At 40.7% G+C, this 23,564-nt stretch overlaps 1 protein-coding gene across 3 annotated transcripts in view; it reads right to left on the bottom strand.

Moving 5' to 3' along the window:
- Exoc2 (exocyst complex component 2) overlaps window positions 1-23,564 on the bottom strand; it is a 137,722-nt gene that overhangs the window by 51,182 nt on the left and 62,976 nt on the right. For all 3 annotated transcript variants that reach the window (XR_009379308.1, XM_059263224.1, XM_059263225.1), the window contains exons 13-20: window positions 15,189-15,254; window positions 14,885-15,042; window positions 14,337-14,458; window positions 13,026-13,087; window positions 6,280-6,360; window positions 5,718-5,777; window positions 4,963-5,024; window positions 2,674-2,740 (exon numbers count right to left, since the gene is read on the bottom strand). Coding sequence is in view for 2 of the 3 variants with exons in the window: in XM_059263224.1 (XP_059119207.1) it covers window positions 2,674-2,740; window positions 4,963-5,024; window positions 5,718-5,777; window positions 6,280-6,360; window positions 13,026-13,087; window positions 14,337-14,458; window positions 14,885-15,042; window positions 15,189-15,254 (678 nt within the window). In the remaining variant the exon portion in view is untranslated. The remainder of the gene's footprint in view (window positions 1-2,673; window positions 2,741-4,962; window positions 5,025-5,717; window positions 5,778-6,279; window positions 6,361-13,025; window positions 13,088-14,336; window positions 14,459-14,884; window positions 15,043-15,188; window positions 15,255-23,564) is intronic.

Raw genomic sequence — 23,564 nt, 5'->3', positions numbered from 1 at the left:
AATGTAGGAACTATAAGAAAGTGGTTTATGAATCTTTCACAACTTGAGAACATTTTAATGTTCTATTATCCATAAGCAGGCAGGGCTTCTTGTTCCCTCAAGAAGTTTCTGCCTGTGAGGGCCTGTGGGAATGTTTCCTATATCCAGGAAGAGCCTCCTTCCAATGGGGAGTGTTTCTGAGCACCCCCCGCCCCCGCCCCAGGAAGACAAGGAACGGGGAAGAGAGTCTCTTGCTGTTACATCTTCAAGGTTTTACCCACCTAAATTATTTCCTACAAAATTACTAGACTGCAATAGCAACGCTATGAATACAATAGGCTTTCTACAGTTCAGAAGAACTATATCTGTACATAAAATTCTAGGAATGGCCCTGCTGTTGCTGTGGTTCACTTCAGGGCAGCCCAGGTCTGTGTTCCTGCAGGTGGGAGGCATTCTCTGGAATGGTGACTCATCCAGGCTTTCAGTCAAGACCCTGGACTAAAACTAAGGCAAAGCCACTTTCCAGGAACAGCTTTCACCCTCAGCTGGTTACTCTTTCTGTACAGAATCAGAGTAACTTATAGTTAAGTACTCCAGGGGAGAAAAGGCAGAAAAACACAGGATCGTGTTCTTTGAGGCATGCGGACCATGGCATGAACTGAAGTCAATAAAGGCTCTAAAGTCAATAGCCAAGCAAACTTTCTAGTAATTGTACTGAGCTCAGCCAAATGCCCAACATCTTCTCACTTCTTTATTACAATTTCCTATCTTTATTTCCGGCACAATGCTGCCTACTTACCACCAGTTTTGGTCATCAACAGACATAAATACAAGATTGGAGAACTATTACAGTAACCCAGACAACAAAAGGCTGCGGGTGGCCCTGAATTGACTTTTAGATGGGAAATGGAACACGAAAAAGGCCAGAGGAGGTCATACTCTATATGACATTATTTTTCCATAGTGAATACATGGCAGAAACAATACTGGAAAGTAAGCAAGTTGGACATAGTGAAGCCATATTCCCTCTTGTCACATCAAGACACATTCCTTCTATAGGGCATGAAGTAAATGACTTTCCAGCAGCCGCTCCCAACAAGCTGAAGCCCACAAATGTGTCAACTGGCTGGAACCCATCCGTTACCACTCTTTCATGTAGACCTGAACTTCCATTCCAGCTGACTGAGCCTGCAGGTCTTTCCTGCCCTGGTCCTCAGCTGTCCTGACTTGCTTTTCCCCACTACAGCATGTATGAAACCTCTTCAGAGTGAGAAGAACGACTTCATTGATCTGAAGACTAGCGAGTATACTTTGTTCATATACATCAGATGAAACACCGTATGAAATGAAAGTGGGAAGAACAGAAGAAAGACAACAGTCTAGTTCTTAGCTCGGATGTTAATCTGAAGCTTGTCGGCACCTGGTGGAGAGACATGTATTTGACCGTAACAGTTCAGCTGCCCTGCAGTCCCTGCATATGCAGGAATGGGCCTTATACATTACTTCTCTGTACTCGCAGACAGCACCAGAAATGAACATTCTCGCCCTCTGAGCCCCTGTGCCTGACTGAGTAAGGAGACTCTTCTGATTCTAAATCTAGATCTTTCTTACCAAATCAGCTTTCCTTCTGATTAGCACAGCCCTGAGAGGATCTCGATCCTCTGAGAAGAGGATCTAGATCTGATGAGACCCCCTCCATTGGGAAGAACACTGGAACAAATTTTGGAAACCAATGAGTATCTTAGGAAGTAAGTGGACAGGTAAGATGCTGTGAGGAGCAAAAGTAAGTGCAAAACCCCGGGAGACTGCTGAGGGCCTCCTGGGAGGAGGATCACACAGAGCCACCTTCTCTCCACTCTATCCCAAAAAAGGGATGGGAGGCTCAGAGCAGCACACCCCATCAGGGCTGCACACAAAGCAGCTGAGAAACGAATGACGGGTGCCACGGTGTGTGCTGGGAGGTAGGAAGGGAACACAGGTCATCACTGTGTATCAGTTCAGCTGCTTCTAAAGGACCAAGAAAACAAAAGCAGAGTTGGCCCAGATGGCTGCTGGGATCTTAGTTTCAAAGGCTTTTTCCCCCAGCCCCACTCCTACTTCCCCACTTCCTTCCTAGATTCACAAGGAAGCCTGGTTCCAATCCACTTTATGGCTTCCTTAAGCTCTTGCCACTTGTCCTAGTTGATTTTTTTTTTCTTAGCACAGGCTAGAGTTATCTGAGAAGAAGAACCTCAACTGAGAATTGAGTAAATGCCTCTATTAGATTGCCTGTAGGAATCTGGTTTTGACTTTGCCATGTGACCTACATTCAAATAAAACAGGGGACTTGCAGAAATAAGGCAGAGAAAAGTGGAGTTTATCAGGCTCAAGAGGTGAATGACACAAAGGAAATGCCTTGTCCTCTGCCTCCTCCCAGGCCATCCAGGCAATTCTGCAGCACCAGTGAACAACCAGGCACTTTTGACACTCAAGACGCAGCGGATGTGTTGGGTCTTATTATGTTTAACTCCAGTTAAAGATTTTTTTTCAGTGTGAAATACACACAAATCTTTATACAACATAATGTAGTCTTAGAGTGTCCCTCAGTGTCCAAAGAGTCCATCTTACATGCGATGATGCTTTCCATTCTTAGGCTGACTGCCATAGCCATTACTTCTAATACGACATACTTTACTTTCTGTGTTTGGCACTTACGGAAGTCAAACTGAAGTCTTCATGGATGCTTCCAAACAAATCAGGAGAAGAAACATCAACAGAAAGACTAAATGCAGAAGAGACAAGAGAATAGTCACAATTAAAACTGACTTAAAACTGCAATGACTTCAAATGTTTTGAGAAAAATAGCTGTACAACTTTCTGTACATTTTCTTTGTATTCCACTATTAATATCACAAGGAAGCACTAAGGACTACCTCTTATCCTGGGCCATATAAAACTTATATGAAGTATTCCCAATACTCAAGTGACTGTATTAAATTAAAAACCAAATTATCAATGGGAAAATGTCAAATAAATTCATATAATTAAAATGTTTTTGACTATCAGAATATCCAGGGGAAGGTTAGAAGCTTACTTTCACAGTGACCTACTTACAGGTGAGCTAAGAAATTAGTTGATAACTCAAAAGCAATCAAAAACATAAAAAGGTGAAAGGCAAGAGCAGGGTAAGTAACCCACTAATTGATTTATTGATTTAACAGAATCAGAAGAGACACCTTAGCAGAATTTTTCTTTAAACTTGACTGACTTGAATTCATATGGACTTCTAACATGATGAATACCAAATAATACTCCAAAATAGATAATAAAAAGACACCAACCACAGCTGGGAGGTGGTGGCACATGCCTTTGATCCCATCGCTCGGGAGGCAGAGGCAGGAGGATCTCTGGGAGTTCAAGGCCAGTCTGGTCTACAGAGCGTGTTCCAGGACAGCCAGGGCTATGCAGAGAAACCCTGTCTCAAAAAAAAAAAAAAACAAACCAAACTAAACAAACAAAACAACAACAAAAAAAGATACCAATCTGAAGAGTTGAAATATAAACAAATGGTAATTAAAACAGCACTAATTGATCTATTTGAATGATTAGAAGATAAAGTTCAGAAATGCTACACTACCCATTAGAATCCAGCAATGTAGGAAACAAATTTTAAAGTAATAAGAAAAGACTGATTTAACTAGATCACAGATCTGGCTGTAAATAGTAACACAATGTTCTGGTGAGATAATGAACCAAATACATGCAATCAAGTCAAAGAAGACCTACAAGCATTAAAAATGTGGGATTGGGGAGATGACCGTGGGTACAGTGCTTGCCCCTCAATGTGAGGAGCAGAGTTCAGATCTCTAGAATCCATGTAAATACCAGGTGGATATGACAGCTCACCTGTATTCTCAGTATTTGTAAGGTGGAAATGGACCAGCTAGACAAGCTGAGTCAGTGAGCTCTGGGTCCAAATGAATGACTCAGCCTTTATGTATGGCAGAGACATATTTGAGAAAAACAATCATCATCTACTTCTGGCCACCAATCCCCCCCCCTCCACACACACACACACACACAAACATGCATACACTTGTAGGTAAAAACACTGGGTATGTGCACATAAACACAAATTAAAAAAAAAAGTATTTGGTCACTGGAGATGATAGTTATATATACTGAAAAGCAAAAGTTAATGCTAGGTACAGTGGTTTGAAAAGGAATGGCCACCATAGACTCACTCATGTGTTTGAATGCTCATAGGAGTGACACTATTAGGAGGTGTGGCTTTGTTGGAGTAAGTGTGGCCTTGTTAGAGGAAGTGTGCCACTGTAGGGGCAGGCTTTGAGGTCTCATATATACTCAAGCTACACCCAATACACAGTCTCTCCTGCTGTTGCCTTTGGAGCAAGTTGTAGAACTCTCAGCTCCTTCTCCAGCACCACATCTGCCTGCACACCACCATTTTGTATCATGATGATAATGGACTGAATCTCTGAAACTGTAAGCCACCTCAATTGAATGCTTTCCTTGATAAGTGTTGCCATGGTCATGGTGTCTTTTCACAGCAACAGAAACCCTAACTAAAACACAAGTAAATGGAAAAATTCTCAAATTGCAAATAGATTCAAACACTTATTTTGATACTATCTGTATTAAACAGGAACCTTAGGTGCATAGGAGTTTCACATGCCAAGTGTCATTCAGAAAGATTGCCACATACTAAGTGTTAGCCGGAAAACTGCACGTTAGAAAAATAAGGACAACAGCACTATGTGCTGCTCCATGTGACAGTGTTAGGAGAGAACTACTAGTGTCCATCAAGAGTCAGGGCTGGGCATGGTCAGAAGGCTGAAGACTGCAGAGAGTGAGGGCAGCCAAGCATAGAATCAGTTCACGCCAACCTAGATGACATGTGAGACCCCACCTCACTATGGAATGTACGTCTTACATTATATTACTTTTAAATGCATCAGTGAGATTAACTACATTTTTACTTACTGAGTAGTATCTATGTCTGCATCAGGCTTGGTGCTCAGTTGTTCCAGACAGTATATAAAAACCTGGATTAAAAATTGCAAGTTTCAGTGATAAGAGTTTTCAGGTATCAATCTATTGGAATATTAAAACAATTTTATATAAATTAAAGCTGAACTGTCTGGCTCATAAAAAATGAGGTGGGGAGAGAGGTGTCTAATAATGTAGGGGTGTGTGTGTGTGTCTGTGTGTGTGTCTGTGTGTGTACATGTGAACTAAGAAGTAGAAATATTCACACCCCATCAATGTCTACATAAGTGACAGAATATTAAAAGTACCTTGTCTAAGTCAATTGTTATGTTCTTCAATACATTTTAGGAGAAAGACTTTTTCTTTTCCTTATTTATTCACAAACATGCTCAACTTCACTCATGTACCTATGAAGCATTGGACCCAAAAGTTTTTAAACAACTTTACAACTCTAGATGAACTATAAGCAACCAATTTTCATTTAATTTACTCTGCTACCTAAAGGAAGTGAATACAAAGTACCATGAAAATAGACAGAACACAATATATATGAAATACACAGGTATTGCTAAAACAAACAAGAACTAATCCTACATTAAGCTTCATCTGTATAGCTGACTTACTCTAAATGCTTATGTACACAGATGAGATTTTAAAAGAACCCTTATTTAATAGTGATATGAACATTATCCATGGTGAATGACAAATCAGTCCATGGCTTCAGAGTCTCTACCACTGCTTTTAGTTACCTGCATGATATTGATGCTTAGTTGGCAAACCTCCTCCTGCGTTTTAGGCTGTTGAAATACCTATGAGAAAGAATTTAGATAAAAAAAAGTTTTAAATTTGCTAAGAAAACAAAACATTTTGCTTGAAAAGCTAGATATAAAAACGGAAACACAGAAAAACCCCCGGGTGTCATCAACCTTAGTCTGAGGGCTAGCCTTAGGTGGCTTCCTACTATGGTAGTTCTGATCCTGACTGGCTGACATACCCAAGTCAGCCATTACTCAGTCCACAAGAACCCTGCTCTGTTCAAAGCTGCCGGACTCAATTTTAACTACTCAGCCCACCCTGGAACCAACCGGAACATGGAGGTAACTAAATGAGTGTATCTAGGAAGACAGAACAGCTCTTGGACATCAGTGACTACTGTTTACTCTGATTCCCAGGCAGGAAATTCCTTTTCTTTTCTTTTTGTTTTTACATCCCAACCACAGTTTCCCCTCCATCCTCGCCTCCCAGTCCCTTCCTACCAGGCACGGATTTCTTAAGACCGGCTAAAGCAGGTAGAACAGAACAGAAACTCACGCTGGCTTCTCCAGGCTTACAATCGACAACACCCTTCAGTGACTGTAGGGAGTGCACGATGCTCTGTTCGAACTGACATGGCTGAAAGAAAGAAAACCTCCTTAAACACAGATGCCGCACTGGCTATGAAGATGTATTTATGGAGCTGAATACAGCCGAAAGCTCAAGTCCCCAGAGTTACAGAAAAGAACAAAGACGCGATTTGACCAGAGTCTCCACTCAATGAGGCTGAGATTGGCATGTTTTAAAAGGGATACATTTTCAGACTAAGGCTTTTCTAATTCATCTAGAACTGAGTAAATATTTTCATCAAAATTCTCTTTTCATGGGAAACTGACAAGGAGCAAATGCAAGGCATTCATACTTGAGGACTACATTGCATGCATATTATGCATGAGCTCAATTTTCTAGGTGGGCCATCTCTTATATTGTTCAGTCAAACCTAGTGTTATCAAACCAGATAACAACTATCGGGAGGAGTACTAGATCCTTGAAGCCAAATATGTCACTGTACTCATTTTCTACATAGACTAAGTAAAAAACTGAAACTTGTAGCCCACCTTTCATCCCAGCACTTGAGAGGCAGAGGCAGGCAGGTCTCTGAGTTCGAGGCCAGCCTGGTCTACAAAGTAAGTTCTAGGACAGCCAGGGCAACACAGAGTAACCCTGTCTCAAAAAAACAAAACAAAACAAAAAACCCCCCAAAAAACCAAAACCAAACAAACAAAACAAACAAAAAAAAAAAGAGAAAAAAGAAAAGAAAAAAAGTGCAAATACGTTTAAGCAAAGGGACTCTAAGAAAAGTGGGAACAAATCTCAATATCCTAGTGCCTGTGTTCTGTGTTCACTTCAAGTTCACATGAGTGGATCTGATAGACAGAATTCTCATTACATGATTTTCCAAGTTGAGAGACACCAACATGACAGTCACAGGTTTGGTTTGGTTTGGTTTTGATAGACTGTAAATTACCAATCAGAAGCATCATGAAGAAAACACTGGTGCTCATAGAAGAATGATGCCGGAGGGGCTTCTCTCTGGACATGATGGCCAAAGTCCCCGAGAACAGGGAAAGAGAGGTATGAAGACATCATGGCACAATAGGGGACAGCAAAGCACAAGGACTGAGGGCCACAGGAAGGACAGTGCATTGCCAGCACTGAACACCAGTGCAGAGGTGGGTTTAGGACCTAAGATTTGCACGGGCTCTGAGCAAGGCCAAGACAGACTAACAATGAATGGCCCATTCTGGACAGGGCATCTGCAGTAAGAACCAGAGCCACCAGTTTTTAGAAGAAGTTTGGGAAAAAGCAGAAGAAAAATCCATATATATCAAAACCCAAACAAAACCAGTTTACTTTACTAAAATAGGGCCTTGGTATTAGTGCCACTACATATTGATGCACTGTGAAACCACTGGGGGCACCATGAAGAGTGAGTTGAAGTAGAAGTGGGAAAGGAAGACTCGGCTGAACCACAGATGCACAAAAAGCACATTGCGTCACATTGTTCATTACTGCCCAGCATGTGGGAAGCCTGGGTTTTGATTCCAAAGATTATGAAACAAAGAAAGAACGAACAGTCAGATGAAGACCTGCTTATTTAACCTACATTCCACAGTAGGCACAGCAATCTATGATGTTTAAACAAAAACAGCAAGCACAATACTGAGAATAAAAACTGAATGTCACCTGTGGGCAGTGAGATGCTGGTGTTTATACGTGCTCACTTAGACATCCTGTATTAGGATTCGAACTAGATTTTCTAAATCTTTACACCCATATTAATACCATGAATGGACAGGAAATACTAGACAGTTTAGAGAGCAGCTTCAGTCAAGGCAGGAGTAAACAGAAGTCTAAACAACTGTGCTGTGGGATGTTCTGTATGGCAAATGTGTTGCTCTAATTGGTTAGTAAATAAAACACTGATTGGCCAGTAGTCAGGCAAGAGGAAGTATAGGCGGGACAAGGAGGAGAATAAAGCTGGGAAGTGGAAGGCTGAGTCAGAGACACTGCCACCGCCACGATGACAAACAGCATGTGAAGATGCTGGTAAGCCATGAGCCACATGGCAAGGTATAGATTTATAGAAATGGATTAATTTAAGCTGTAAGAACAGATAGCAAGAAGCCTGCCACAGCCATACAGTTTGTAAGCAATATAAGTCTCTGTGTTTACTTGATTGGGTCTGAGCGGCTGTGGGACTGGCAGGTGAGAGAGATTTGCCCTGACTGTGGGCCAGGCAGGAAAACTTAGGCTACACAACTGCTCTTCTTAGTCTAGAAACTCCTCTCTCTGTTGTCAGTGAGTCACCCACCTGTAAGAAGTCATCAAAACCGCTCTAGTTCTAAAATAATTCTCCAAGTTAGAAAGAAAGGAAGGGAGGAAGGGAGGAAGGAAGAAAGGAAGGCAGGCAGGCAGGCAAAATGTGTTTTTGACAAAACAGCACTTTCCACTGAGCTGTTGAGGAGACTTGGTAAGGTTCTAGCTAAAGACACATTCTAGATGCAAGAACAGCCATGACCTCAAAGGCTCAGTGCTCACTTCCATAACACATCAGGGATCCTTCCTAATCCCAGGCACAGCAAAGGGAAAAACAGTCTCCTCAAAGGGGTTAGGTAAAGGTCAAGGTAATGTAAATTATTCTGTCCCCTTCAAAGGCTCAGTGTGCAAATGCATAATGGGTTGAACTGCTCAGAGCTGGGATGTGGGCTCCTGCTCCATCTTGACCCTCCTTTCCTCTTGTGCTGTGCTCTTGAAAGCTCTGTGCTGAGCAGCTACAAAAGTCATCAGTATCATCAAGCCCACCATGCCGCCTTCTTCACCTGCATCTGACTAGTGGATGTTTTGGCTGACTCCAGATGCGCCACTTCAGTTGTTTGTTCACGTGACCCACAGGGTTTATTCTTTTTAATCCTGTGTGTACTCATGTGGCTTTTGTGTGTGTGTGTGTGTGTGTGTGTGTGTGTGTGTATGTGTGTTATGGGGTCAAACACAAAATTAATTATCTTATGATTATTACTGCACTATGGAAATCCAATTTTAAAAACAGACTATAGCCGTGTTCCCCTAATAATCAGTCTAGTCATTTTTCCAGGGTCCCTTTACAATGGCCAGGCTACCCAGCAGAGCTCTACTCTATGGGGCAGGCCATAGGAGGCTGTGCATGCTGACTTACTGGCCAGGGAGACTCTAAAGCCAGCACCTGTTTTGTGCTAGAGGACTTAATATTGATCAGTTTTTGTTTTTTAATGAAACAAGGACTTTAACTTTCTCAAACTGAACATACAGCTTTCTTTTTCCTTTGTACAAAACTAATTTCAGAGAGAGATCAAGCACGGGCATTAAGGTGACTTTATGTCTGACTTCCTACACCTATTTCATCAGTGGCTGATATCCCAGTAATTTTCTTTTACCATAACCTTTAAGCTCTCTATGATTATTAGATAGTTGCCTGGAAGAGATTTTAAGATATAGTAAGGAATAACACAAACAAGTAATTAGCATTGTGGCCTCAGTTATTACAAGCATTAACTTAACAAATAAAATCCTTTGTCCAAAACTTTGCAGTTTATGACATGCTTTAGTGCACAGAAGCACATTTACTTCTAAGCCCACACTATGAAGGCATTCTGCTCCTTCTTGGTGAAGGGGGATTCAGGGCAAAGGGACTGTGGGTGCTCCTAGGAGAGGCTCAGACTCTCAGGAGTACACTGATTGCTCCTCCATGCCATCATTCAGGAGAGTGATGTGTGCTATGGGCATAAGTCACAGAGGAAATGTGAGATGGGCTAGTAAGCGTGTTAGGCAGCTTATTTAACACAGCATCTCTTGTTGATTAGCTTTGCCAGTCGCCTTGACACAGTAGAGAGTTATCTGAGAGAAGGGCCTCAGCTCAGCAGCTGCCTAGATCAGATCAGCCTGCGGATGTCTGTGGAGGGTTGTCTTGTTAATTGATATAGTAGGGCCCAGCCCACTGTGGGCCACACCACCCTAAACAAGCTATACAAAATGGTAATGGGAATATAAGCCTGCTGCCAGCCATCAAATGTTGCTTGAATCCTAAAGGTCTTATAATAAAAACCCGGAGCCAGATATTGGGGTAAATGCTTAAAGATCAGAGGAACAAGCCACAGCCATGTCTCACTTCGCCAACTCCACAAATTGTCTGACTGAATTCCCCTGAGTCCTCAGCCGAAAAAGGCCTAGTTTCTGTCTCCTCACACCTTATATGCTTTTTTCTACCCAGCCATTTCACTTCCTTTCTAGTGCTAGGATTAATGGTGTGTGTGCTTCCCAAACACTGTAACAAACGCATGAGACTTCAAGTGCTGGGATTAAAAGTGTGTGACTCCTAAGTACTGGGATTATAGGTGTGTGCCACCACTGCCTGGCTCTATTTCTCTCCTAGACTGAATCAATCTCATGTAGTCCAGGGTGGCTGTGAACTCACAGAGATCCAGATGATGCCTCCCAAGTGCTAGGATTAAAGGTGGTGCCACCACTGCCTGAACCTCTATGTCTAACTCTGTGCCTGGCTCTGTCCTCTGATCTTCAGTCAAGCTTTATTTGATACACAATATATCACCACATTTCCCCTTTTTTGTTTTCCTTAGTTATGATAAAAGGTAAATTAGATATAAAACTTTAGATTCACAAATATAGGATAGATAGAATATTTTCTTTAATTATACCAAATACAAATAGAGTAGATATTGTAACTGTAATTCTTGCTTGATAACTGTTTTGTTATATGTAATTTTACTATGTTAAAGTTAAAACCTTCCTTTTTGATTAGACAGAAAAGGGGAAGTGCTGTGGGATATCTTTCTATATGCTGTGAATATATTTTGTTTCCATTGGTTGATAAATAAAGCTGTTTGGCCAATGGCAAGGCAGAATAAGGTTTGGTGGTATATTCAAATTGAAGACAGAGATGAAGAAGGGTGGAGTCAGGCAGAAGCTGAGAGCCACCACCAGGAGAAGCGAGATATGAGAGAACAGGTAATACCATGAAGCCACATGACAAAACATAGATGAACAGAAATAGGTTAATTTAAGAGCTAGCTAGCAAGGAGGTTGAGCCATAGGCCATACTGTTTGTAATTAATATAAGCCTCTGTGTGTTTACTTGGGACTGAGCAGCTGTGGGGCTGGGTAGGACATAGGAAAACTTCCGGCTACAATCAAACATTCTCTCCCATGGTTCTTGCTTGACTTCACTGGCTGTGAAGTGAGTCCTTTACTGAAAACAATACTGTGTGTAACAGCCTTGAGTTATTCCCCTAAATGATGAACTGTGACCTGGACTTGTAAAATAAAGAATTCCTTTCTTCCCCTAAGCTGTTTTTGGTATGAGTATTTTAACACAGCCACAGAAATAAAACAGAATATTCAAATGACTTCAATATACAATCAACATTAAAACTATCTTATAGTCTTTTATGCATCTCAGAAAGTGATGAGCGAAGTATATATACATTCTTTCTCTACAGATTTAGTGTGAGAAAACCAATCAAAGAATACTTTTTATTTAAATGTAAATAATGGAATCAACAGAACAAATCCAACCAATTAAAGATCCTCTGTAATAGAATCATAACTGAATTATTAAAAATAATGAACTTTCCCAACTCATCTCTTGCATGATTTAACTTAGAAAACACTGGAGGTAGACGTGTCTCTTCTAAACTCAGAGAACACTAGCATCCATTTATATTGACCAGGAGTAAAGCCTTGAACTTTAGGAGACAACCAGCCCCAACATCTAAAGTAAGACTGCTCAGAGCCCATGCAGACTCCAGGAAAAGGAAAAATACTGTGTGGGATCTCTGTTCCTGACTTACTAGTGGTTTATAATTTGTGGGGCCAAATCTACTTTATTCTTGGCAGAAACTTTAAGTTCCAGACTCAGAATTTATTTTCTCTCCCTTGCAAAGGAGGACATGGAAGAAACTAGCAGTGGCTATATTGTTGAACAGTTATTTCCTGGGGCACAGGGACACTTTCTGGCCAATAGGCTCTGAAGACAGTGGTTGCGGCTGCTAGGTGACTGCTCTACTTTCTTTCCAACAGGAGTAAGGCCTAAAGGAACCACAAGGACAACCACCTAGAAACCAGTGCAGAGGGTCACAAAGACAGACAGTGACTCTGAGCACTGGCTGCATGCCAAGCTGTCCAGCCAGTGTAAGGAAAAAAGGCAACCACTGTCCTCCTAGATAAGTCTCTGTTTCAGCAGTGATGCAGTCCCTGTCAGACTGTTAGGGCACTCCTCCGACAGGCATGCGAAATTATGAAACGTATTTTCAAAGGTGCTTGAAATTCTAAACCCACCCGGGAAAGCATCGTGAGTCTGTTTGCTACCTGACCTGTGTGTAGCTGTCTATAGATGCTTATGTTTATTAATTTAGGTTGGGGAATAGAACCATCATTCTTCTATCTTGCTTTTCTGAAAAGTTCAAGTTGTTAAGTATTGCGGAATTAAGCACACTCTAGTTTTAAAATGTAATGCAAACAAGTAGTGATAAAGGCCCACATGACTCACTGTTTTCACACATTTTAAACGTCTGTGATCAGCAGTAAGTAAAACCGACTTTGGGAAACAAGATTTTAAGATTATGTTATGATTTCTAGAAGCTAGTTAGAGTTATAATGTAAAATGAGTATGATCCTTATTAATACAAAAGCATTTATTTTATATATAACAAACACTAATGACTAACAATAAAAAAATAATTTAAACTTACCAGGGAAGTCAGTCCTTCATTATCAACAATCCAATCTTCTTTTTCAGCCAATCTCTTTATTTCTACATGGAAAACAAGGACACAAATACTTTCTATTACAATTATCTCACTGAACTTCAACAGAGACAATAACATCCATGGGTTGTAGCTTTTAATTATTTCACATAGTTTGTGAAAAAAGATATACAATGTAGTATTGATAGATTTAAAGACTTAGTTATGTATTGTTTAAATTTTCTAACAAAATTTTTGTTTGTTTTTTCAGATAGTTTCTCTGTTTAGCCCCATCTATCCTGGAACTTGCCCTGTAGATCAGTCTGGCCTCGAACTCAGATCCACCTGCCTCTGCCTCCCCAGCACTGGAATTAAAGGCACGTGCCACTACTATGCTCATGCAAATACTTTTGGGTTTTTTGTTAAGTTTCTTTTTAACAGCACAGCCTAATTTAGAGCCTTCTAGACTAGGAGCATAGATAGCTCACAACAGTGATTACTCACTCAGTATTCTTCACAAGTGAAAACTAGGCCCTGCAGTACTTCTGCTCTGTACTCTGTAGTTTAGCTTCAGTGTGGCTCTCACTTGAAGAATGACACTTGCTCAAATTTCCAGCAGGGAGGCTTGCTTAGGTGAAGGTGGAGGGGAATGTTTCAACTGGATTCCATTATCTTTCCTTTGATACAATGTATTAACTACCAATTCTACAGTGCAGTGCCCTCCACAATTAAAATCCTGGCAGCAGATGATAATGGCCTATGCTGTTTATAACAACGTTCTTGGTTTTCTATTGTTTTTTTTTTTTTAACACATTTAATATTTCAACGGTCACTTTATAAAAATAACTTAGTGGCCTTTTGGAGGCTCTATATAGAAAATTCTGGAAAAGTTTTAAAGTATAAAGAAAAGCATGTATAATTTCTACTATTCATACAAACACTGCCAATGGTGTTCTGATTTCATGTGAATTTTAAAATTTACTTAGAAAATATCCACATGTTTTTAAACAGGGTCCATATTTTACATAAACTGTTCTATCCAGCAGTTTCTATTTAAATTTTGTTATAAAGCTGTTCTTAAATTCTTAGTTTCAAGTACATCCACCTTAACTTCTGCAGTGTCTTAAATCTCAACTAAATTATTTTTAAAACATACTTTTAAAAAAAAGAAAAAGTTCTATTCTACAGTTAGAAATGAATAAATACATGGAAATTTCCCTAACACTAGTTTTCTCTTATTTTCAAGGCTTTAGAAGCTAGAAGGAAGCCAACCCAGGTAACTTTGTTGAGTAGTAGTTATTAATTTTCCTCACATACCTTCTGCTGTATGTTGTAATGTCACCATTATACAACGTATACGGAGGTCCAAAATTAGGTCCTGGATAATCTGTAACATGTCATTGGGAATTTCCAGGGCAGTCAGTGATTCATAAGTCAGCCTGGCAAACAAATAAAACACAACACAAGTGAGTAAATGGGGCCCCAAGCAATCCCTGTCACTGCTTGGACTATCCTGTAATTACACCTTATAGAGTTTATGAACAACAGCATTAGGTTGAAGGTTGAAAGTGGAGAGCACAGCAGGGACTGTACAGGATCCCAGCAATAGATGGGTGCACATACACTATGACACTCTCATCCAGCACAAACACCAGGAATGTTTAATAGCAGCTTGGTTAGATTATAAGTGAGAAATAGGAGAAGCAGCAGGACAGAAAGATAGAAAGTTAATTCTTCATTGACAGGTAAAGCAACACATCCTACCCTGGGGTATTGACCATCTTCAAAAAGCACCAATGCAAACAGATATATGTAAACCCGCCAAGCCCGTTCACTGAGCATGACTCCCACGGGTCCATACTTACCTTATGGTCTGGATAACATGTGCCAGCCACTGCCCTGAGAGCTCTGCCTGTACCTCCCAGCCTCCATATTGCCTTCCATCACCCTCTCTGAGGCTGAGTGGGAGCAGGGCTCCCCGGATCAGCTTCACCAGGGAGTGCATCACTTCCTGAATCATTTTCTAGAAAATGAAAGGCAAAACTGCATTATGATAATCTGGTAAAGATTGTGCTGAATGATAATATGTATCTTGCCTATAAAGTCTTCAGTAATGCTGGGAGAGAAAACCCAGTGCTCTGAAAGTTGGCATTCTCATCCCTCACTTACCTTGAAATCATTTTGTCTCTGCCTTACATTCTTTGATCTTTCGATCTGGCCTGACTTCTCAGCAGTCTTAGAAATTGAAAAACAAACAAATATTAGCTCTCTTTTAGAAATAACTTAGAAAAGTTAAGAAATGCTTTAACATCTATACATGAAGACATGAAACTTAACCTGATTAAATGAAATGCTAAGACATAACCAGAAAAACCTTTCTTATTCTAAAAGAAGTTAGCTTGCCTCTTTCTAAGTTCTAGTCTAAATCTATGTACAAAACCAATAATCAAGCACAAATTTTGTAGGTGAATTGGGTGTGCAATTTTTCATCAACAATCTATACAATTAAACCACAGTGTTTGGTGTCCATGATGGTGTTCTTCCCATCATGCCTCACTGTCTGGCACAGGAACAAAGAGTAAACTCTGAATTAATGGAACACTCCCCAGGACATCTGCTCCATTTCTTCTGTAAATATTTATTATAAACACAAGCACTGCACCTGTCACTTTATTTTTATTTATAAATCACTGTCTTCTTTACAGTGTACCTTACAGAATACACTCTACCATTCTAGAATTATTTATTTCTGTTTACTCATAAAGCCTATGCTTTTCTGTATTTAATGTGTGGATAGTTTTTATAGTTAAGAGAAATCTGTTCAACAGAAATTCTTCTAATTTTGTATTAATAAATGTTCTGACAACCAAATATTACTACATAAAATACCCCCCAAAGGACAAGCTTATGACCTTTTTAGATAAAGAATAACAAAATTAAACACTGCAAAAATAAATTCTGATACTTCAGTAACACAATAGAAAACATAACTGTTAAGTTTAAAATTTAAAGGTATTGTTGGTTAAGGTTAAAGACATGTCATAAGACCTTTCAAGTTAAGAATAGGTACATCATAAATAATTACAATATTACCTTGAAACTAATGTGAGAATACAAGTAATGCTTTATATATGCATATATATTACACACGCTAGAGACACAGCATGTGGAGCTGGCTTATACATGAACATTATTGACATGAATGAGTAAAAAGAGGGTTAGACTGTTTTAAGAACAAGTATTCAACATATATAGCACATACCCTTTAACTTACATGTCTTAAAATTTCATATTAGTTCATAGTTCATGTGTTTCCATTCGTTTGGCTATTTGTCCCTGTGCTTTATCCAACTTTGATCTCAACAATTCTCGCTCATATAAACCCTCCTCGTTCTCGCTAATTGGACTCCCAGAGATCCACCCAGGGCCTAGCCATGGATCTCTGCATCCAGATCCCTCAGTAGTTGGATGAGGTTTCTAGCACAACAATTAGGGTGTTTGGTCATCCCATCACCAGAGTAGGTCAGTTCGGGCTGTCTCTCGACCATTGTCAGCAGTCTGTTGTGGGGGTATCTTTGTGGATTTCTGTGGGCCTCTCTAGCACTTTGCTTCTTCCATTCTCATGTGGTCTTCATTTACCATGGTCTCCTATTCCTTGTTCTCCCTCTCTGTTGTTGATCCAGCTGGGATCTCCCGCTCCCCCAAGCTCTCTTTCCCTGGACCCTCGCCCTTCACTACCCCCACTCATGTCCAGGCTGTTCATGTAGATCTCATTTGGCTGAGGGGTCACCAACTGGATCAGGCCCTCTGAATGGGTGAGACAGTTGATTGGCTTGATCTGTTTGGGAGGCATCCAGGCAGTGGGACCAGGTCCTGTGCTCATTGCATGAGTCGGCTGTTTGAAACCTGGGGCCTATGCAGGATAGCTTGGCTTGGCCTGGGAGGAGGGGACTGGACCTACCTGGACTGAGTCTACCAGGTTGATCTCAGTCCACGGGGAAGGCTTTGCCCTGGAGGAGGTGGGAATTGGGGGTGGGTTGGGGGGGTTGGTGAGGGGGGCGGGAGGGGGGAGAACAAGGGAATTCGTGGCTGATATGTAGAACTGAATTGTATTGCAAAATAAAAATTAAAAAAAAATTTTAAAAAATTTCATATTAAGCTGTGCAGCTTTTATCATTTTTCCTTTGTAAAAATATACCTTTGCTTTGAAACTTAAAAATGTAAATCGCAAATTTACCTCATAATCACTGAAAAAGCTAATTCCTGGGTTCACTGCCTTTTGCCATCCCAAATTCTTTGCAAAACAAGATGGTTTGTATCTTTATTTTCAATACAAGTGAGAAATACCCAAAGTGTAGTAAGCAGGAAAGTGCCAAGATTAGGTGTTCAGTAATGATAAGCAAGCTCTGGGTCAGCCTGAATGCTGCAAGGGAGCAGCCATGTGCACAGGTGAGCTGCCGCTGCAGCAAGCAAGGGATCACACCAAGAATGCTCCTCTCTTCCCCCGTCAAACCACAGGGCTCTCCTGACCTCATTTCTGCTTTGTCCAGCTCACCAAGTGATACACAGCAGCCCGCTGAACGCTATCATTTGTCAGATCTTAGCTGGGACACACTTTTCTCTTCTATCTTCTCCCACTAATTTTGCCTATAGTTTTAGATATTATTTCCCATATAGGTATCTGTAGCCCAAAACCTCTGAGACTCCAAGATCTCAATTACCTACTACCTCTTGAATAATTCACAGAAACCTCACATATAGCACAGTAAGAAACAGAAACCTGGCAAGTCTCCTCCAAGACAGACTTTGTGAATGGCACCTTCTTAGCCAGAAACCTGTTTCATTGCTGTATCTGAATGCTTGCCTTCATCTCTCCCCATGATCCACCAGCAAGGCCTGCACACCACCTCTAAATGCAAACTACACCACTACTTTCTCTCCACCTCCACTGACAACAACTTTCCCATCCCTATTCCTCCTGAACACACAGCCCTATGGCTTCTTCCCATGATTCTCTCCAAAAGGCAGCTGGCCCACTGTGCTTCCAGGCTGACCCCAACCCATTGATACCTAAGCCTGCTAGGACTTGTGAATTCCAGGGCTCGCTCAGAGCCTGGTAATACATGTGCTGTGGGAGCTCCTTTGTCTACTTCTTGTATGCTAAAGCTCAGGTGAGAAATGATGTCTTCTGAGTCCATTTTCCTCTGCATCCCATTGATCATCTTCATTAGAAGCTTGGCTTTGTTCTTTTCATAGACATTCACAGAAATAGGATGAGTTCTTAAAAATTAACATTTAATTGGCTTCTTCAATAGGGGAAGAGAGTAAAGTTTATCTCACTGTTTTATTTACATAGTATCTGAGTATTTTAGAATGTATTTATGAATGCATGCTAAGTGTGTGCAGATGTATAGCATGTAAATAAAAGTGTGTGTATCAGTACCTGGCATAGTATGGTTAAGATCCTGTTCTGAACATGCTTTCAAAAGCATTTCTATCTTCAATCTGCACTGATCTAAATGCTTTCCAAAATCACCTAGGTATCAATTCTTGTTGTGACAGACTAGCCAGACAACAGGGTATAGCATACTATACTTACTGTACTATACATAATATACTATACTATATGCTACACTACTCTATACTACACTATGGCTCCTGAAAAGCCTGGTCAACTCAGTTCTTTCCTAGAGACCTAACTGTCAACAAAATGGAGAGCAGAGGGGCTGAGAGTTTTGAGTGATGGGAACAGTTTATGATTGTTTTGATATTACAGAACTGAGCAATCCCGATATAGAATGTAGGTTCATAAGGCCTGCCCTATTTAAAAGCAAATCTAATTTTTTAGCTTTTAATAACATTTAAATTTGCTTAAAGTTCTAGGACTTTTAAAATGTTGATTCCTAATGATTACCAATTATTTGATGTTTTAAAATACACTACATTTGAAGCAAACCCACAGAGTGATAGTATTATTACCCATTTCGTTAACTAAAGCCTCAGCTCTTTCCTGCACACACAGACCAAAACCAGTTTGTGGTGAGCCCAACGGCAGATTTCACTGTTCTGATTCACATGGGCCCAAATCGTTTTAAAATGTGACTATTGTTTAAACTGCTAGAAACTTTTCACGAATGAGCTCTTAATAAACCACCATAGTTCTACAATAAGAAAAACAGGACATTTAAGTGAAGTGTGTTTAAAGCTCCTCTATTATCAACTATCTAAAGTGCCAGCCTCCTCCCAATGTCCACTTAATCAAGTTTCTGCTTTCATTCATAGACTGACTGCACGGGCACACTTTCCAACTCTTCTTGTTACTTTCCTGTGGTGACTTCCCGTCTTCTCCATAGAGAATAAATGCTCTAAAAACATGCTGAGTTTCTGAAGAGATTCATACTTGTTCCAATAAACTTTAAAATAAAGATCCAGCTGGGTGGTGGTGGTGCATGTCTTTAATCCCAGCACTCAGTAAGCAAAGGCAGGTAGATATCTGTATTCAAGGCCAGCCCGGTCTACAGAGTGAGTTCCAGGATACTCAGAACTACTCAGAGTAACTCTATCTTGATAAAAAACAAAAACAAAACAAAACAAAAAGAGAAATAACCCAAATTACTGGAATAAAACATTGGCTGAAAATAAGTAACATTCAAATTCATTGTCTAGTGGACTTGTTGTTCATATGCATTAATCTACCTTGACATTCTTTTGTGCTACTGTAGAAGTTCATCAGTCCACTACCTTCCGATACTACTAAACCTTGTTTATACCTGTATGTGCCAGGTCAATGTCATTTCAAATACTGGGGTAATTCTCATGGGACATGACCCCAGGATCAAACTCTGGGCCAACTGCTTTTTAGACAAGACTCTATCATTGGGCTGCATTCTGAATAACTTAGCACACAGCTTTCCATGGAGTACTAGTTGTTTCTCCTCAAGATCTGTACTTGAAGAGATAACAATGGCACTTCTCACCAGCCCATAAAGTGATTACAATTCAAAGTGCATTTCTCCTGGATGCACATCGTTTTCACACCCTCCTAACTGGGGACAGATGTACAGTATGATTAAGACACTCAATAAACGTGAGAAATGGCAAGGGAAGTGCTGCTCCTCACATACACAAGACCTGCAAGGCCAGAAGAGGCCAAGGTGGAGTGCAGAGGTCCAAAGGGAACTACAGAAAAGGACTTACAACCTCCCCTCCCTGACACACCAGAATCCTAAGACTGCTGAGTCTGCAGAGACCACAGACTCTCATTCTCTCCTCTACACGGCACCCCAAGGAACCTGCTAGAGCTCGAGATCTGAGTACGTCACCTTTTAACTCAGAGCAGCTGTGCCAGCAATCCACTCCATAAATGCTGTTTTCACTGCTTACTTTCTACTACACTCTTGACTGTATAACTTAGGATGGTTTTGCTCTTGCTTGTCTATTGCTCAGTAGGGTCTTAGGGATGTTGTGTATTTTTTCCACCCAGTTTACTACGGCATTCAGTATACTCTTCAGCCACATCTCACATATTCACTCATTCTCACATCTTTTCTTCTTTCTCTCATACTTACCCCCTCATCTTCCTTCTTGATTGCAACCTTCCACATATTTAATACTTCCTACGATATGTGGACCCAACAGTATCCCGACTTTCCCCTCCCAGCTACTTTACCCACTTCAAATTTTTTAAGTTGATCTAATCCTCAACTCTTCTCTTTATAAACCCTACTTCTCTCCCACTCCTAATTGTATTAACTAAAATCCAAGTTCACTCCATATCATTCTCGGTTGTTTATCCTCCAGGAGCTATTGAAGTCAAAGGGGCCACTGTTATTTATCGGCTAATATGACTTTTGCACAGTGGTAATCGCATGCAGATGTGGCTGCTCTCCCCACTTAACAATTTACTCAAGGCATTGTTTACTCAAGGCAAACACTTCAGTAGCTGATAATATAATATACAAAATATAATATAATATACAAAACAAAATAACACCAGATGTATAAATTACAATGCAGTAACAAAAGAAATTGAATAAGACAACATAGCTTCTCCAAAAATTATTAACCCTACAGCAATGCCATCTAGTGAGAGTAAGTTAAATGAAATCCCAGACACAGAACTTGAAATAATGATTTCAGGTGTGTTCAAAGACACAATCAAATAGCTGAAAAAAATAAGGATGGTGATAGATGACATGAAGGAGGAATTCAACTAAGAGAAAAGCTAAAATGTTGAAACAAAACCATTAAGCTAAAAAAAAAATTCTACGGAGTCTCAGTGATAGAATGAATCAGGGAAGGAGAGGACAGTATCTGAGGTTAAGGCACAGTAGAGGAGCCTGAACAATCCAACAAGGACAAAGATAATAAATAGGAAGGTACTAATGAGCATCTGAAGATACACCTGACACTCTGAAAAGCCCCAAACCAAAATTACTTGGCATAGAAGGAGAAAAATGTTAAAGAAAAATCTTCCTAAAGGCATAGGAAGCATTTTCAAAAGAATCATAATAGAAAACACCCAGAGTTAGGAAAAGCGATGCCACTTGGGACAAAGGAGGCATTTAGGGCACCAGACAGACAAGACCAGGAAAGAACCTCCTCATGTCAGATAAACATACAGACAAACACTAAACATACAGACAAAAAAAAAAAAAAAAAAAGATATTGAGAGCAACAAGAGAGAACACCAGGTCACATGAGTAGACTATTAATCTGAAACCTTAAAAGCCAAGATGGCTTCCACAACAACTGTCTACACAGACTACAATATATATCCAATAAAGTGACCTATCATAACTAGAGGAACAATAAACTTTTCATAATAAAAACAAAATAAAGGAATTTATGACATTACGCTCTACAGAAGACACTTGGAGGAATACTTCAGACCAAAGAGAAAAACAAGTCCATTGACAAGGCCACAATAAAGAATGAGCCATACTAGAACTATAGTTAAGCAAGAGAAAAAGGGAAGAAACAAAACACTACAAGATCAACAAGATGGTAGGAACTCAGGACAGCTTTCAATCAAAATTCAGAATACTGATGGTCTCAATTTCCCATTCAAAAAGCACAAGCTAGTATACTGAATCAAAAAGCAAAGATTATCTATCTGTTGTCTCCAAGGAATGTACCTCCCCTAAAAGATAGGCAGTACCTTCAGATAAAAGGATGGAGTCTCATACTCCAAGCAAACAAACCTGGGAAACAAGCAGGTATCACTCAGCTGATGCCCCAATTTAGTATTGTTTTTAGGTAATATATAATGGTTTTCTGAATTTCAGAGCTATCTGTTGTATTACCAAACAAACAAACAAACAACAACAACAACAACAAAACCAACTTAGCCAAGTGGTGGTGGCCTGTCCCTTTAATTCCAGGTCCTGGGAGGTAGAGACAAGTGGATCTCTGTGAATTTGAGGCCAGCCTGGTTTACAGATCGAGTTCCCGGACAGCCAGGCTACACAGAGAAAACCTGTCTCAAAAACAAAGAAACAAAAAATACTCTACTAGATTGGAAAATCTGTAACAAATGTATGAATTCCTACAGGCACGTGACTTATCAAAATTAAACCAAGATGAAATCATTTTAAAAAGATCTACACCACGCTGAGTCTAGCACCAACACTTCTCAAGCTAACCCATAATAGAAAAGACATTACCAAACTCTTCTAACCAAGCTAGTATTACCCTGATATGCAAACCAGACAAAGATAAAAGAAAAACAAAAATTACAGATCCATCTCCCCGTTGAACAACCACCTAAAAATCATCAAAATACTTCCCAACATGGCTGGCGGGAAGAAACTCACCCCCACCCCAATCAGCTAAGGCTGATCCCTCAGGGGCATAGCCAGGGGTGGGGCGGAGTGTCAAGGTCCTGGCTGATGGGAAGACATCCAAGACTCCCTTGATGCAGTTCTGCTCAGGCAGGAGCTAGCCAGACACAGGCCAGTTGGGGCCCTCAAGGACCTGGCTGGCATGAAGACATCCATGGGCCTACTCAGTGCCTTGAGGTGCTGGACAGGTGAGCCCCATCATAATGAGCAAATATGTGGTGGAGAAATGGAAGAGGAAGAGAAGCAGAATGGTTCACATGCTGTGGAAAGAGGCAGAAAGAAAGAAATGAAGGTGACGAGAAGTAGGTTGATATGGGAGATCTCCTTGGCACCCAGAGCTATGGTGACGTCTGGCCCAGGGTATAGCCAAGGGCCTTGGTCCTACCACAGTCTGTGCTAATGTCTATGGCCCATGTTGCCACCAAAAGTCACATGGAAGCCAGGGGCCTGGGCTGCAACCAATGGCCTTGATGGGGTCTGAGAGCCATGCCACTGTCAGAGCCACACTGGTCTGGGTGACTTGTGCTGCCACCAGGAGCCCTTGTGTTGTCCATGTCTGGGCTGATGCTGAGGGCCATGTCTGGGTCCATGGTCCTACAGCAGCCAAAGTCTGAGTCGACATCCCGAGGGGCATACACATATGAGTGGCACATGCTACTACCTAGTGCCATAGTGGCGTCCAGGCCAGGGCTGCAGCTAGAGG

The sequence above is a fragment of the Peromyscus eremicus genome, chromosome 5 (assembly GCF_949786415.1).
Source record: "Peromyscus eremicus chromosome 5, PerEre_H2_v1, whole genome shotgun sequence".
NCBI lineage: Eukaryota > Metazoa > Chordata > Mammalia > Rodentia > Cricetidae > Peromyscus > Peromyscus eremicus.
The sequence above is the reverse complement of the archived record's forward strand: the minus strand, read 5'-3'. Positions and strand labels throughout refer to the sequence as shown.